This window comes from Monocercomonoides exilis (genome assembly GCF_001643675.1).
Source record: "Monocercomonoides exilis strain PA203 chromosome Unknown scaffold36-1065637, whole genome shotgun sequence".
NCBI classification, from domain to species: Eukaryota; Preaxostyla; order Oxymonadida; family Polymastigidae; genus Monocercomonoides; species Monocercomonoides exilis.
The window spans coordinates 1-15,005 of NW_027150581.1; the positions used below are offsets into that span (position 1 = coordinate 1).

Consider the following 15,005-nt stretch of genomic DNA (forward strand, 5'->3'; position numbering starts at 1 on the left):
TTCCAATTGCTTCTGTGCCAGCAACTTCGAATAATTCTGAATTATTATCATCAGATTTAAGTCCAATTGCTTCTGTGCCAGCAACTTCGAATAATTCTGAATTATTATCATCAGATTTAAGTCCAATTGCTTCTGTGCCAGCAACTTCGAATAATTCTGAATTATTATCATCAGATTTAAGTCCAATTGCTTGTGCCAGCAACTTCGAATAATTCTGAATTATTATCATCAGATTTAAGTCCAATTGCTTCTGTGCCAGCAACTTCGAATAATTCTGAATTATTATCATCAGATTTAAGTCCAATTGCTTCTGTGCCAGCAACTTCGAATAATTCTGAATTATTATCATCAGATTCCAATTGCTTCTGTGCCAGCAACTTCGAATAATTCTGAATTATTATCATCAGATTTAAGTCCAATTGCTTCTGTGCCAGCAACTTCGAATAATTCTGAATTATTATCATCAGATTTAAGTCCAATTGCTTCTGTGCCAGCAACTTCGAATAATTCTGAATTATTATCATCAGATTTAAGTCCAATTGCTTCTGTGCCAGCAACTTCGAATAATTCTGAATTATTATCATCAGATTTAAGTCCAATTGCTTCTGTGCCAGCAACTTCTGAATAATTCTGAATTATTATCATCAGATTTAAGTCCAATTGCTTCTGTGCCAGCAACTTCGAATAATTCTGAATTATTATCATCAGATTTAAGTCCAATTGCTTCTGTGCCAGCAACTTCGAATAATTCTGAATTATTATCATCAGATTTAAGTCCAATTGCTTCTGTGCCAGCAACTTCGAATAATTCTGAATTATTATCATCAGATTTAAGTCCAATTGCTTCTGTAAGCAACTTCAATTCTTGAATTATTATCATCAGATTTAAGTCCAATTGCTTCTGTGCCAGCAACTTCGAATAATTCTGAATTATTATCATCAGATTTAAGTCCAATTGCTTCTGTGCCAGCAACTTCGAATAATTCTGAATTATTATCATCAGATTTAAGTCCAATTGCTTCTGTGCCAGCAACTTCGAATAATTCTGAATTATTATCATCAGATTTAAGTCCAATTGCTTCTGTGCCAGCAACTTCGAATAATTCTGAATTATTATCATCAGATTTAAGTCCAATTGCTTCTGTGCCAGCAACTTCGAATAATTCTGAATTATTATCATCAGATTTAAGTCCAATTGCTTCTGTGCCAGCAACTTCGAATAATTCTGAATTATTATCATCAGATTTAAGTCCAATTGCTTCTGTGCCAGCAACTTCGAATAATTCTGAATTATTATCATCAGATTTAAGTCCAATTGCTTCTGTGCCAGCAACTTCGAATAATTCTGAATTATTATCATCAGATTTAAGTCCAATTGCTTCTGTGCCAGCAACTCGAATAATTCTGAATTATTATCATCAGATTTAAGTCCAATTGCTTCTGTGCCAGCAACTTCGAATAATTCTGAATTATTATCATCAGATTTAAGTCCAATTGCTTCTGTGCCAGCAACTTCGAATAATTCTGAATTATTATCATCAGATTTAAGTCCAATTGCTTCTGTGCCAGCAACTTCGAATAATTCTGAATTATTATCATCAGATTTAAGTCCAATTGCTTCTGTGCCAGCAACTTCGAATAATTCTGAATTATTATCATCAGATTTAAGTCCAATTGCTTCTGTGCCAGCAACTTCGAATAATTCTGAATTATTATCATCAGATTTAAGTCCAATTGCTTCTGTGCCAGCAACTTCGAATAATTCTGAATTATTATCATCAGATTTAAGTCCAATTGCTTCTGTGCCAGCAACTTCGAATAATTCTGAATTATTATCAGATTTAAGTCCAATTGCTTCTGTGCCAGCAACTTCGAATAATTCTGAATTATTATCATCAGATTTAAGTCCAATTGCTTCTGTGCCAGCAACTTCGAATAATTCTGAATTATTATCATCAGATTTAAGTCCAATTGCTTCTGTGCCAGCAACTTCGAATAATTCTGAATTATCATCAGATTTAAGTCCAATTGCTTCTGTGCCAGCAACTTCGAATAATTCTGAATTATTATCATCAGATTTAAGTCCAATTGCTTCTGTGCCAGCAACTTCGAATAATTCTGAATTATTATCATCAGATTTAAGTCCAATTGCTTCTGTGCCAGCAACTTCGAATAATTCTGAATTATTATCATCAGATTTAAGTCCAATTGCTTCTGTGCCAGCAACTTCGAATAATTCTGAATTATTATCATCAGATTTAAGTCCAATTGCTTCTGTGCCAGCAACTTCGAATAATTCTGAATTATTATCATCAGATTTAAGTCCAATTGCTTCTGTGCCAGCAACTTCGAATAATTCTGAATTATTATCATCAGATTTAAGTCCAATTGCTTCTGTGCCAGCAACTTCGAATAATTCTGAATTATTATCATCAGATTTAAGTCCAATTGCTTCTGTGCCAGCAACTTCGAATAATTCTGAATTATTATCATCAGATTTAAGTCCAATTGCTTCTGTGCCAGCAACTTCGAATAATTCTGAATTATTATCATCAGATTTAAGTCCAATTGCTTCTGTGCCAGCAACTTCGAATAATTCTGAATTATTATCATCAGATTTAAGTCCAATTGCTTCTGTGCCAGCAACTTCGAATAATTCTGAATTATTATCATCAGATTTAAGTCCAATTGCTTCTGTGCCAGCAACTTCGAATAATTCTGAATTATTATCATCAGATTTAAGTCCAATTGCTTCTGTGCCAGCAACTTCGAATAATTCTGAATTATTATCATCAGATTTAAGTCCAATTGCTTCTGTGCCAGCAACTTCGAATAATTCTGAATTATTATCATCAGATTTAAGTCCAATTGCTTCTGTGCCAACTTCGAATAATTCTGAATTATTATCATCAGATTTAAGTCCAATTGCTTCTGTGCCAGCAACTTCGAATAATTCTGAATTATTATCATCAGATTTAAGTCCAATTGCTTCTGTGCCAGCAACTTCGAATAATTCTGAATTATTATCATCAGATTTAAGTCCAATTGCTTCTGTGCCAGCAACTTCGAATAATTCTGAATTATTATCATCAGATTTAAGTCCAATTGCTTCTGTGCCAGCAACTTCGAATAATTCTGAATTATTATCATCAGATTTAAGTCCAATTGCTTCTGTGCCAGCAACTTCGAATAATTCTGAATTATTATCATCAGATTTAAGTCCAATTGCTTCTGTGCCAGCAACTTCGAATAATTCTGAATTATTATCATCAGATTTAAGTCCAATTGCTTCTGTGCCAGCAACTTCGAATAATTCTGAATTATTATCATCAGATTTAAGTCCAATTGCTTCTGTGCCAGCAACTTCGAATAATTCTGAATTATTATCATCAGATTTAAGTCCAATTGCTTCTGTGCCAGCAACTTCGAATAATTCTGAATTATTATCATCAGATTTAAGTCCAATTGCTTCTGTGCCAGCAACTTCGAATAATTCTGAATTATTATCATCAGATTTAAGTCCAATTGCTTCTGTGCCAGCAACTTCGAATAATTCTGAATTATTATCATCAGATTTAAGTCCAATTGCTTCTGTGCCAGCAACTTCGAATAATTCTGAATTATTATCATCAGATTTAAGTCCAATTGCTTCTGTGCCAGCAACTTCGAATAATTCTGAATTATTATCATCAGATTTAAGTCCAATTGCTTCTGTGCCAGCAACTTCGAATAATTCTGAATTATTATCATCAGATTTAAGTCCAATTGCTTCTGTGCCAGCAACTTCGAATAATTCTGAATTATTATCATCAGATTTAAGTCCAATTGCTTCTGTGCCAGCAACTTCGAATAATTCTGAATTATTATCATCAGATTTAAGTCCAATTGCTTCTGTGCCAGCAACTTCGAATAATTCTGAATTATTATCATCAGATTTAAGTCCAATTGCTTCTGTGCCAGCAACTTCGAATAATTCTGAATTATTATCATCAGATTTAAGTCCAATTGCTTCTGTGCCAGCAACTTCGAATAATTCTGAATTATTATCATCAGATTTAAGTCCAATTGCTTCTGTGCCAGCAACTTCGAATAATTCTGAATTATTATCATCAGATTTAAGTCCAATTGCTTCTGTGCCAGCAACTTCGAATAATTCTGAATTATTATCATCAGATTTAAGTCCAATTGCTTCGTGCCAGCAACTTCGAATAATTCTGAATTATTATCATCAGATTTAAGTCCAATTGCTTCTGTGCCAGCAACTTCGAATAATTCTGAATTATTATCATCAGATTTAAGTCCAATTGCTTCTGTGCCAGCAACTTCGAATAATTCTGAATTATTATCATCAGATTTAAGTCCAATTGCTTCTGTGCCAGCAACTTCGAATAATTCTGAATTATTATCATCAGATTTAAGTCCAATTGCTTCTGTGCCAGCAACTTCGAATAATTCTGAATTATTATCATCAGATTTAAGTCCAATTGCTTCTGTGCCAGCAACTTCGAATAATTCTGAATTATTATCATCAGATTTAAGTCCAATTGCTTCTGTGCCAGCAACTTCGAATAATTCTGAATTATTATCATCAGATTTAAGTCCAATTGCTTCTGTGCCAGCAACTTCGAATAATTCTGAATTATTATCATCAGATTTAAGTCCAATTGCTTCTGTGCCAGCAACTTCGAATAATTCTGAATTATTATCATCAGATTTAAGTCCAATTGCTTCTGTGCCAGCAACTTCGAATAATTCTGAATTATTATCATCAGATTTAAGTCCAATTGCTTCTGTGCCAGCAACTTCGAATAATTCTGAATTATTATCATCAGATTTAAGTCCAATTGCTTCTGTGCCAGCAACTTCGAATAATTCTGAATTATTATCATCAGATTTAAGTCCAATTGCTTCTGTGCCAGCAACTTCGAATAATTCTGAATTATTATCATCAGATTTAAGTCCAATTGCTTCTGTGCCAGCAACTTCGAATAATTCTGAATTATTATCATCAGATTTAAGTCCAATTGCTTCTGTGCCAGCAACTTCGAATAATTCTGAATTATTATCATCAGATTTAAGTCCAATTGCTTCTGTGCCAGCAACTTCGAATAATTCTGAATTATTATCATCAGATTTAAGTCCAATTGCTTCTGTGCCAGCAACTTCGAATAATTCTGAATTATTATCATCAGATTTAAGTCCAATTGCTTCTGTGCCAGCAACTTCGAATAATTCTGAATTATTATCATCAGATTTAAGTCCAATTGCTTCTGTGCCAGCAACTTCGAATAATTCTGAATTATTATCATCAGATTTAAGTCCAATTGCTTCTGTGCCAGCAACTTCGAATAATTCTGAATTATTATCATCAGATTTAAGTCCAATTGCTTCTGTGCCAGCAACTTCGAATAATTCTGAATTATTATCATCAGATTTAAGTCCAATTGCTTCTGTGCCAGCAACTTCGAATAATTCTGAATTATTATCATCAGATTTAAGTCCAATTGCTTCTGTGCCAGCAACTTCGAATAATTCTGAATTATTATCATCAGATTTAAGTCCAATTGCTTCTGTGCCAGCAACTTCGAATAATTCTGAATTATTATCATCAGATTTAAGTCCAATTGCTTCTGTGCCAGCAACTTCGAATAATTCTGAATTATTATCATCAGATTTAAGTCCAATTGCTTCTGTGCCAGCAACTTCGAATAATTCTGAATTATTATCATCAGATTTAAGTCCAATTGCTTCTGTGCCAGCAACTTCGAATAATTCTGAATTATTATCATCAGATTTAAGTCCAATTGCTTCTGTGCCAGCAACTTCGAATAATTCTGAATTATTATCATCAGATTTAAGTCCAATTGCTTCTGTGCCAGCAACTTCGAATAATTCTGAATTATTATCATCAGATTTAAGTCCAATTGCTTCTGTGCCAGCAACTTCGAATAATTCTGAATTATTATCATCAGATTTAAGTCCAATTGCTTCTGTGCCAGCAACTTCGAATAATTCTGAATTATTATCATCAGATTTAAGTCCAATTGCTTCTGTGCCAGCAACTTCGAATAATTCTGAATTATTATCATCAGATTTAAGTCCAATTGCTTCTGTGCCAGCAACTTCGAATAATTCTGAATTATTATCATCAGATTTAAGTCCAATTGCTTCTGTGCCAGCAACTTCGAATAATTCTGAATTATTATCATCAGATTTAAGTCCAATTGCTTCTGTGCCAGCAACTTCGAATAATTCTGAATTATTATCATCAGATTTAAGTCCAATTGCTTCTGTGCCAGCAACTTCGAATAATTCTGAATTATTATCATCAGATTTAAGTCCAATTGCTTCTGTGCCAGCAACTTCGAATAATTCTGAATTATTATCATCAGATTTAAGTCCAATTGCTTCTGTGCCAGCAACTTCGAATAATTCTGAATTATTATCATCAGATTTAAGTCCAATTGCTTCTGTGCCAGCAACTTCGAATAATTCTGAATTATTATCATCAGATTTAAGTCCAATTGCTTCTGTGCCAGCAACTTCGAATAATTCTGAATTATTATCATCAGATTTAAGTCCAATTGCTTCTGTGCCAGCAACTTCGAATAATTCTGAATTATTATCATCAGATTTAAGTCCAATTGCTTCTGTGCCAGCAACTTCGAATAATTCTGAATTATTATCATCAGATTTAAGTCCAATTGCTTCTGTGCCAGCAACTTCGAATAATTCTGAATTATTATCATCAGATTTAAGTCCAATTGCTTCTGTGCCAGCAACTTCGAATAATTCTGAATTATTATCATCAGATTTAAGTCCAATTGCTTCTGTGCCAGCAACTTCGAATAATTCTGAATTATTATCATCAGATTTAAGTCCAATTGCTTCTGTGCCAGCAACTTCGAATAATTCTGAATTATTATCATCAGATTTAAGTCCAATTGCTTCTGTGCCAGCAACTTCGAATAATTCTGAATTATTATCATCAGATTTAAGTCCAATTGCTTCTGTGCCAGCAACTTCGAATAATTCTGAATTATTATCATCAGATTTAAGTCCAATTGCTTCTGTGCCAGCAACTTCGAATAATTCTGAATTATTATCATCAGATTTAAGTCCAATTGCTTCTGTGCCAGCAACTTCGAATAATTCTGAATTATTATCATCAGATTTAAGTCCAATTGCTTCTGTGCCAGCAACTTCGAATAATTCTGAATTATTATCATCAGATTTAAGTCCAATTGCTTCTGTGCCAGCAACTTCGAATAATTCTGAATTATTATCATCAGATTTAAGTCCAATTGCTTCTGTGCCAGCAACTTCGAATAATTCTGAATTATTATCATCAGATTTAAGTCCAATTGCTTCTGTGCCAGCAACTTCGAATAATTCTGAATTATTATCATCAGATTTAAGTCCAATTGCTTCTGTGCCAGCAACTTCGAATAATTCTGAATTATTATCATCAGATTTAAGTCCAATTGCTTCTGTGCCAGCAACTTCGAATAATTCTGAATTATTATCATCAGATTTAAGTCCAATTGCTTCTGTGCCAGCAACTTCGAATAATTCTGAATTATTATCATCAGATTTAAGTCCAATTGCTTCTGTGCCAGCAACTTCGAATAATTCTGAATTATTATCATCAGATTTAAGTCCAATTGCTTCTGTGCCAGCAACTTCGAATAATTCTGAATTATTATCATCAGATTTAAGTCCAATTGCTTCTGTGCCAGCAACTTCGAATAATTCTGAATTATTATCATCAGATTTAAGTCCAATTGCTTCTGTGCCAGCAACTTCGAATAATTCTGAATTATTATCATCAGATTTAAGTCCAATTGCTTCTGTGCCAGCAACTTCGAATAATTCTGAATTATTATCATCAGATTTAAGTCCAATTGCTTCTGTGCCAGCAACTTCGAATAATTCTGAATTATTATCATCAGATTTAAGTCCAATTGCTTCTGTGCCAGCAACTTCGAATAATTCTGAATTATTATCATCAGATTTAAGTCCAATTGCTTCTGTGCCAGCAACTTCGAATAATTCTGAATTATTATCATCAGATTTAAGTCCAATTGCTTCTGTGCCAGCAACTTCGAATAATTCTGAATTATTATCATCAGATTTAAGTCCAATTGCTTCTGTGCCAGCAACTTCGAATAATTCTGAATTATTATCATCAGATTTAAGTCCAATTGCTTCTGTGCCAGCAACTTCGAATAATTCTGAATTATTATCATCAGATTTAAGTCCAATTGCTTCTGTGCCAGCAACTTCGAATAATTCTGAATTATTATCATCAGATTTAAGTCCAATTGCTTCTGTGCCAGCAACTTCGAATAATTCTGAATTATTATCATCAGATTTAAGTCCAATTGCTTCTGTGCCAGCAACTTCGAATAATTCTGAATTATTATCATCAGATTTAAGTCCAATTGCTTCTGTGCCAGCAACTTCGAATAATTCTGAATTATTATCATCAGATTTAAGTCCAATTGCTTCTGTGCCAGCAACTTCGAATAATTCTGAATTATTATCATCAGATTTAAGTCCAATTGCTTCTGTGCCAGCAACTTCGAATAATTCTGAATTATTATCATCAGATTTAAGTCCAATTGCTTCTGTGCCAGCAACTTCGAATAATTCTGAATTATTATCATCAGATTTAAGTCCAATTGCTTCTGTGCCAGCAACTTCGAATAATTCTGAATTATTATCATCAGATTTAAGTCCAATTGCTTCTGTGCCAGCAACTTCGAATAATTCTGAATTATTATCATCAGATTTAAGTCCAATTGCTTCTGTGCCAGCAACTTCGAATAATTCTGAATTATTATCATCAGATTTAAGTCCAATTGCTTCTGTGCCAGCAACTTCGAATAATTCTGAATTATTATCATCAGATTTAAGTCCAATTGCTTCTGTGCCAGCAACTTCGAATAATTCTGAATTATTATCATCAGATTTAAGTCCAATTGCTTCTGTGCCAGCAACTTCGAATAATTCTGAATTATTATCATCAGATTTAAGTCCAATTGCTTCTGTGCCAGCAACTTCGAATAATTCTGAATTATTATCATCAGATTTAAGTCCAATTGCTTCTGTGCCAGCAACTTCGAATAATTCTGAATTATTATCATCAGATTTAAGTCCAATTGCTTCTGTGCCAGCAACTTCGAATAATTCTGAATTATTATCATCAGATTTAAGTCCAATTGCTTCTGTGCCAGCAACTTCGAATAATTCTGAATTATTATCATCAGATTTAAGTCCAATTGCTTCTGTGCCAGCAACTTCGAATAATTCTGAATTATTATCATCAGATTTAAGTCCAATTGCTTCTGTGCCAGCAACTTCGAATAATTCTGAATTATTATCATCAGATTTAAGTCCAATTGCTTCTGTGCCAGCAACTTCGAATAATTCTGAATTATTATCATCAGATTTAAGTCCAATTGCTTCTGTGCCAGCAACTTCGAATAATTCTGAATTATTATCATCAGATTTAAGTCCAATTGCTTCTGTGCCAGCAACTTCGAATAATTCTGAATTATTATCATCAGATTTAAGTCCAATTGCTTCTGTGCCAGCAACTTCGAATAATTCTGAATTATTATCATCAGATTTAAGTCCAATTGCTTCTGTGCCAGCAACTTCGAATAATTCTGAATTATTATCATCAGATTTAAGTCCAATTGCTTCTGTGCCAGCAACTTCGAATAATTCTGAATTATTATCATCAGATTTAAGTCCAATTGCTTCTGTGCCAGCAACTTCGAATAATTCTGAATTATTATCATCAGATTTAAGTCCAATTGCTTCTGTGCCAGCAACTTCGAATAATTCTGAATTATTATCATCAGATTTAAGTCCAATTGCTTCTGTGCCAGCAACTTCGAATAATTCTGAATTATTATCATCAGATTTAAGTCCAATTGCTTCTGTGCCAGCAACTTCGAATAATTCTGAATTATTATCATCAGATTTAAGTCCAATTGCTTCTGTGCCAGCAACTTCGAATAATTCTGAATTATTATCATCAGATTTAAGTCCAATTGCTTCTGTGCCAGCAACTTCGAATAATTCTGAATTATTATCATCAGATTTAAGTCCAATTGCTTCTGTGCCAGCAACTTCGAATAATTCTGAATTATTATCATCAGATTTAAGTCCAATTGCTTCTGTGCCAGCAACTTCGAATAATTCTGAATTATTATCATCAGATTTAAGTCCAATTGCTTCTGTGCCAGCAACTTCGAATAATTCTGAATTATTATCATCAGATTTAAGTCCAATTGCTTCTGTGCCAGCAACTTCGAATAATTCTGAATTATTATCATCAGATTTAAGTCCAATTGCTTCTGTGCCAGCAACTTCGAATAATTCTGAATTATTATCATCAGATTTAAGTCCAATTGCTTCTGTGCCAGCAACTTCGAATAATTCTGAATTATTATCATCAGATTTAAGTCCAATTGCTTCTGTGCCAGCAACTTCGAATAATTCTGAATTATTATCATCAGATTTAAGTCCAATTGCTTCTGTGCCAGCAACTTCGAATAATTCTGAATTATTATCATCAGATTTAAGTCCAATTGCTTCTGTGCCAGCAACTTCGAATAATTCTGAATTATTATCATCAGATTTAAGTCCAATTGCTTCTGTGCCAGCAACTTCGAATAATTCTGAATTATTATCATCAGATTTAAGTCCAATTGCTTCTGTGCCAGCAACTTCGAATAATTCTGAATTATTATCATCAGATTTAAGTCCAATTGCTTCTGTGCCAGCAACTTCGAATAATTCTGAATTATTATCATCAGATTTAAGTCCAATTGCTTCTGTGCCAGCAACTTCGAATAATTCTGAATTATTATCATCAGATTTAAGTCCAATTGCTTCTGTGCCAGCAACTTCGAATAATTCTGAATTATTATCATCAGATTTAAGTCCAATTGCTTCTGTGCCAGCAACTTCGAATAATTCTGAATTATTATCATCAGATTTAAGTCCAATTGCTTCTGTGCCAGCAACTTCGAATAATTCTGAATTATTATCATCAGATTTAAGTCCAATTGCTTCTGTGCCAGCAACTTCGAATAATTCTGAATTATTATCATCAGATTTAAGTCCAATTGCTTCTGTGCCAGCAACTTCGAATAATTCTGAATTATTATCATCAGATTTAAGTCCAATTGCTTCTGTGCCAGCAACTTCGAATAATTCTGAATTATTATCATCAGATTTAAGTCCAATTGCTTCTGTGCCAGCAACTTCGAATAATTCTGAATTATTATCATCAGATTTAAGTCCAATTGCTTCTGTGCCAGCAACTTCGAATAATTCTGAATTATTATCATCAGATTTAAGTCCAATTGCTTCTGTGCCAGCAACTTCGAATAATTCTGAATTATTATCATCAGATTTAAGTCCAATTGCTTCTGTGCCAGCAACTTCGAATAATTCTGAATTATTATCATCAGATTTAAGTCCAATTGCTTCTGTGCCAGCAACTTCGAATAATTCTGAATTATTATCATCAGATTTAAGTCCAATTGCTTCTGTGCCAGCAACTTCGAATAATTCTGAATTATTATCATCAGATTTAAGTCCAATTGCTTCTGTGCCAGCAACTTCGAATAATTCTGAATTATTATCATCAGATTTAAGTCCAATTGCTTCTGTGCCAGCAACTTCGAATAATTCTGAATTATTATCATCAGATTTAAGTCCAATTGCTTCTGTGCCAGCAACTTCGAATAATTCTGAATTATTATCATCAGATTTAAGTCCAATTGCTTCTGTGCCAGCAACTTCGAATAATTCTGAATTATTATCATCAGATTTAAGTCCAATTGCTTCTGTGCCAGCAACTTCGAATAATTCTGAATTATTATCATCAGATTTAAGTCCAATTGCTTCTGTGCCAGCAACTTCGAATAATTCTGAATTATTATCATCAGATTTAAGTCCAATTGCTTCTGTGCCAGCAACTTCGAATAATTCTGAATTATTATCATCAGATTTAAGTCCAATTGCTTCTGTGCCAGCAACTTCGAATAATTCTGAATTATTATCATCAGATTTAAGTCCAATTGCTTCTGTGCCAGCAACTTCGAATAATTCTGAATTATTATCATCAGATTTAAGTCCAATTGCTTCTGTGCCAGCAACTTCGAATAATTCTGAATTATTATCATCAGATTTAAGTCCAATTGCTTCTGTGCCAGCAACTTCGAATAATTCTGAATTATTATCATCAGATTTAAGTCCAATTGCTTCTGTGCCAGCAACTTCGAATAATTCTGAATTATTATCATCAGATTTAAGTCCAATTGCTTCTGTGCCAGCAACTTCGAATAATTCTGAATTATTATCATCAGATTTAAGTCCAATTGCTTCTGTGCCAGCAACTTCGAATAATTCTGAATTATTATCATCAGATTTAAGTCCAATTGCTTCTGTGCCAGCAACTTCGAATAATTCTGAATTATTATCATCAGATTTAAGTCCAATTGCTTCTGTGCCAGCAACTTCGAATAATTCTGAATTATTATCATCAGATTTAAGTCCAATTGCTTCTGTGCCAGCAACTTCGAATAATTCTGAATTATTATCATCAGATTTAAGTCCAATTGCTTCTGTGCCAGCAACTTCGAATAATTCTGAATTATTATCATCAGATTTAAGTCCAATTGCTTCTGTGCCAGCAACTTCGAATAATTCTGAATTATTATCATCAGATTTAAGTCCAATTGCTTCTGTGCCAGCAACTTCGAATAATTCTGAATTATTATCATCAGATTTAAGTCCAATTGCTTCTGTGCCAGCAACTTCGAATAATTCTGAATTATTATCATCAGATTTAAGTCCAATTGCTTCTGTGCCAGCAACTTCGAATAATTCTGAATTATTATCATCAGATTTAAGTCCAATTGCTTCTGTGCCAGCAACTTCGAATAATTCTGAATTATTATCATCAGATTTAAGTCCAATTGCTTCTGTGCCAGCAACTTCGAATAATTCTGAATTATTATCATCAGATTTAAGTCCAATTGCTTCTGTGCCAGCAACTTCGAATAATTCTGAATTATTATCATCAGATTTAAGTCCAATTGCTTCTGTGCCAGCAACTTCGAATAATTCTGAATTATTATCATCAGATTTAAGTCCAATTGCTTCTGTGCCAGCAACTTCGAATAATTCTGAATTATTATCATCAGATTTAAGTCCAATTGCTTCTGTGCCAGCAACTTCGAATAATTCTGAATTATTATCATCAGATTTAAGTCCAATTGCTTCTGTGCCAGCAACTTCGAATAATTCTGAATTATTATCATCAGATTTAAGTCCAATTGCTTCTGTGCCAGCAACTTCGAATAATTCTGAATTATTATCATCAGATTTAAGTCCAATTGCTTCTGTGCCAGCAACTTCGAATAATTCTGAATTATTATCATCAGATTTAAGTCCAATTGCTTCTGTGCCAGCAACTTCGAATAATTCTGAATTATTATCATCAGATTTAAGTCCAATTGCTTCTGTGCCAGCAACTTCGAATAATTCTGAATTATTATCATCAGATTTAAGTCCAATTGCTTCTGTGCCAGCAACTTCGAATAATTCTGAATTATTATCATCAGATTTAAGTCCAATTGCTTCTGTGCCAGCAACTTCGTATATAACTTATTTGTCATTAACAGGTATATATTCAATTCAAGATTTTTTATAGTTACATATTACAGAAAAGAAAAAATGAAATATAATACTAATATATTCAAGGAATTTATGTCTTCTGAAGATGAGAGAGAAAAAGAATTGGAATTAAGTGATTCTGATGATGAAGAAAATAAATTAATGAATATTTGCAAAGGAAGATCGTTGAATAATTTTGGGAAAACATGTGCCTTCAATTCTTTATGTCAATGTTTTGCTTCCTTATGCATTAACAAATGCACAAAAGAAAGTCACATTTCCAAAAATCAAAGTTATTTTTTGAATATTTTGGAAGAAATTCGGAATCCATCAAAAGCAGTAAAAGGTTGGGGAAAGAGGAGAATGAAGAATTTTTATGAACTGCTGTTTGGATGTCTGGATGAACCAAAAATTTTAACTGACGTGTTCACTGCAGTTATGGAATTTCTATCAAAAAATAATTCGAATTTGAAGGAGATGTTTTTGATTCGTAGTCATCGAATAAATATGTGCACTAGCTGCCATCATTTATCTTCATCGTTAAGAAAAGCAGGTTATTATATTTCAATCGCTGGATCAGATATTGTCGGTGGGTTGAATTGTGTGTTTCAAGCCTCAGATGATTTTGCTGAGAATCTGCTTTCAAATTGTCAAAACTGTTGGAGGAAATCTGCATTTGAAAACTGGATTTGGCTTTACGATTTCCCTTTCATTTTGTGTATTTATCACAAGTTCATTGATGGAGATTATGTGAGTTCTCCTCCAATCAAATTATTCTTCAGAAGTCAAGGACTTGGCCCAAATGATTTTCATGTGTTCTGTTCTCATGCGTTATCTTCAATCGACAATCATTCATCTGATAGTGAGATAGTTGCAAAATACAACTTCGTTGGAACAATTATCCATTCTTCATTGAAGCATAAAGAAGGGCATTTTATTTCAATAGTCAAAAATGGAAGTTCTTATGACCATTCCAATGACAGCTTTTTGCAGTGCGATGACGACAAAATTTCAATTATTGACTTCAATAAATGGGACCAATACTGGAATTATCTTTCAGAAGAAAAATGGAATTTTTCAATGAGTTTTTTCAAACTGATTGAAACAAAATACAGAAATAGTTCATCCAAACCCTTCTTGGATAAATGAATGTTTCACATATTTTTTTATATTCATTAGTGCACATCATAAATCATTCCACTAAATAATAAATATCAACTGAGATAAAAACATTTATTTTATTAAAAAAATTTGAAATAAAAATTTGAAAATAACATTATATAATTCAAATGAATTGACAT

General features: G+C 33.0%; 1 protein-coding gene across 1 annotated transcript; it reads right to left on the bottom strand.

Moving 5' to 3' along the window:
- Window positions 1–830: 830 nt before the first annotated feature.
- MONOS_17887 (putative ATP-dependent DNA helicase Q1) lies at window positions 831–14,232 on the bottom strand (the record flags this gene model as incomplete). The annotated part of the gene is made up of 6 exons (XM_067870851.1): window positions 831–1,285; window positions 1,335–1,345; window positions 1,395–4,214; window positions 4,264–4,274; window positions 4,324–13,694; window positions 14,220–14,232. The coding sequence occupies 6 exons, from the start codon at window positions 14,230–14,232 to the stop codon at window positions 831–833; spliced, it is 12,681 nt and encodes a 4,226-aa protein (XP_067723557.1).
- Window positions 14,233–15,005: the final 773 nt, after the last annotated feature.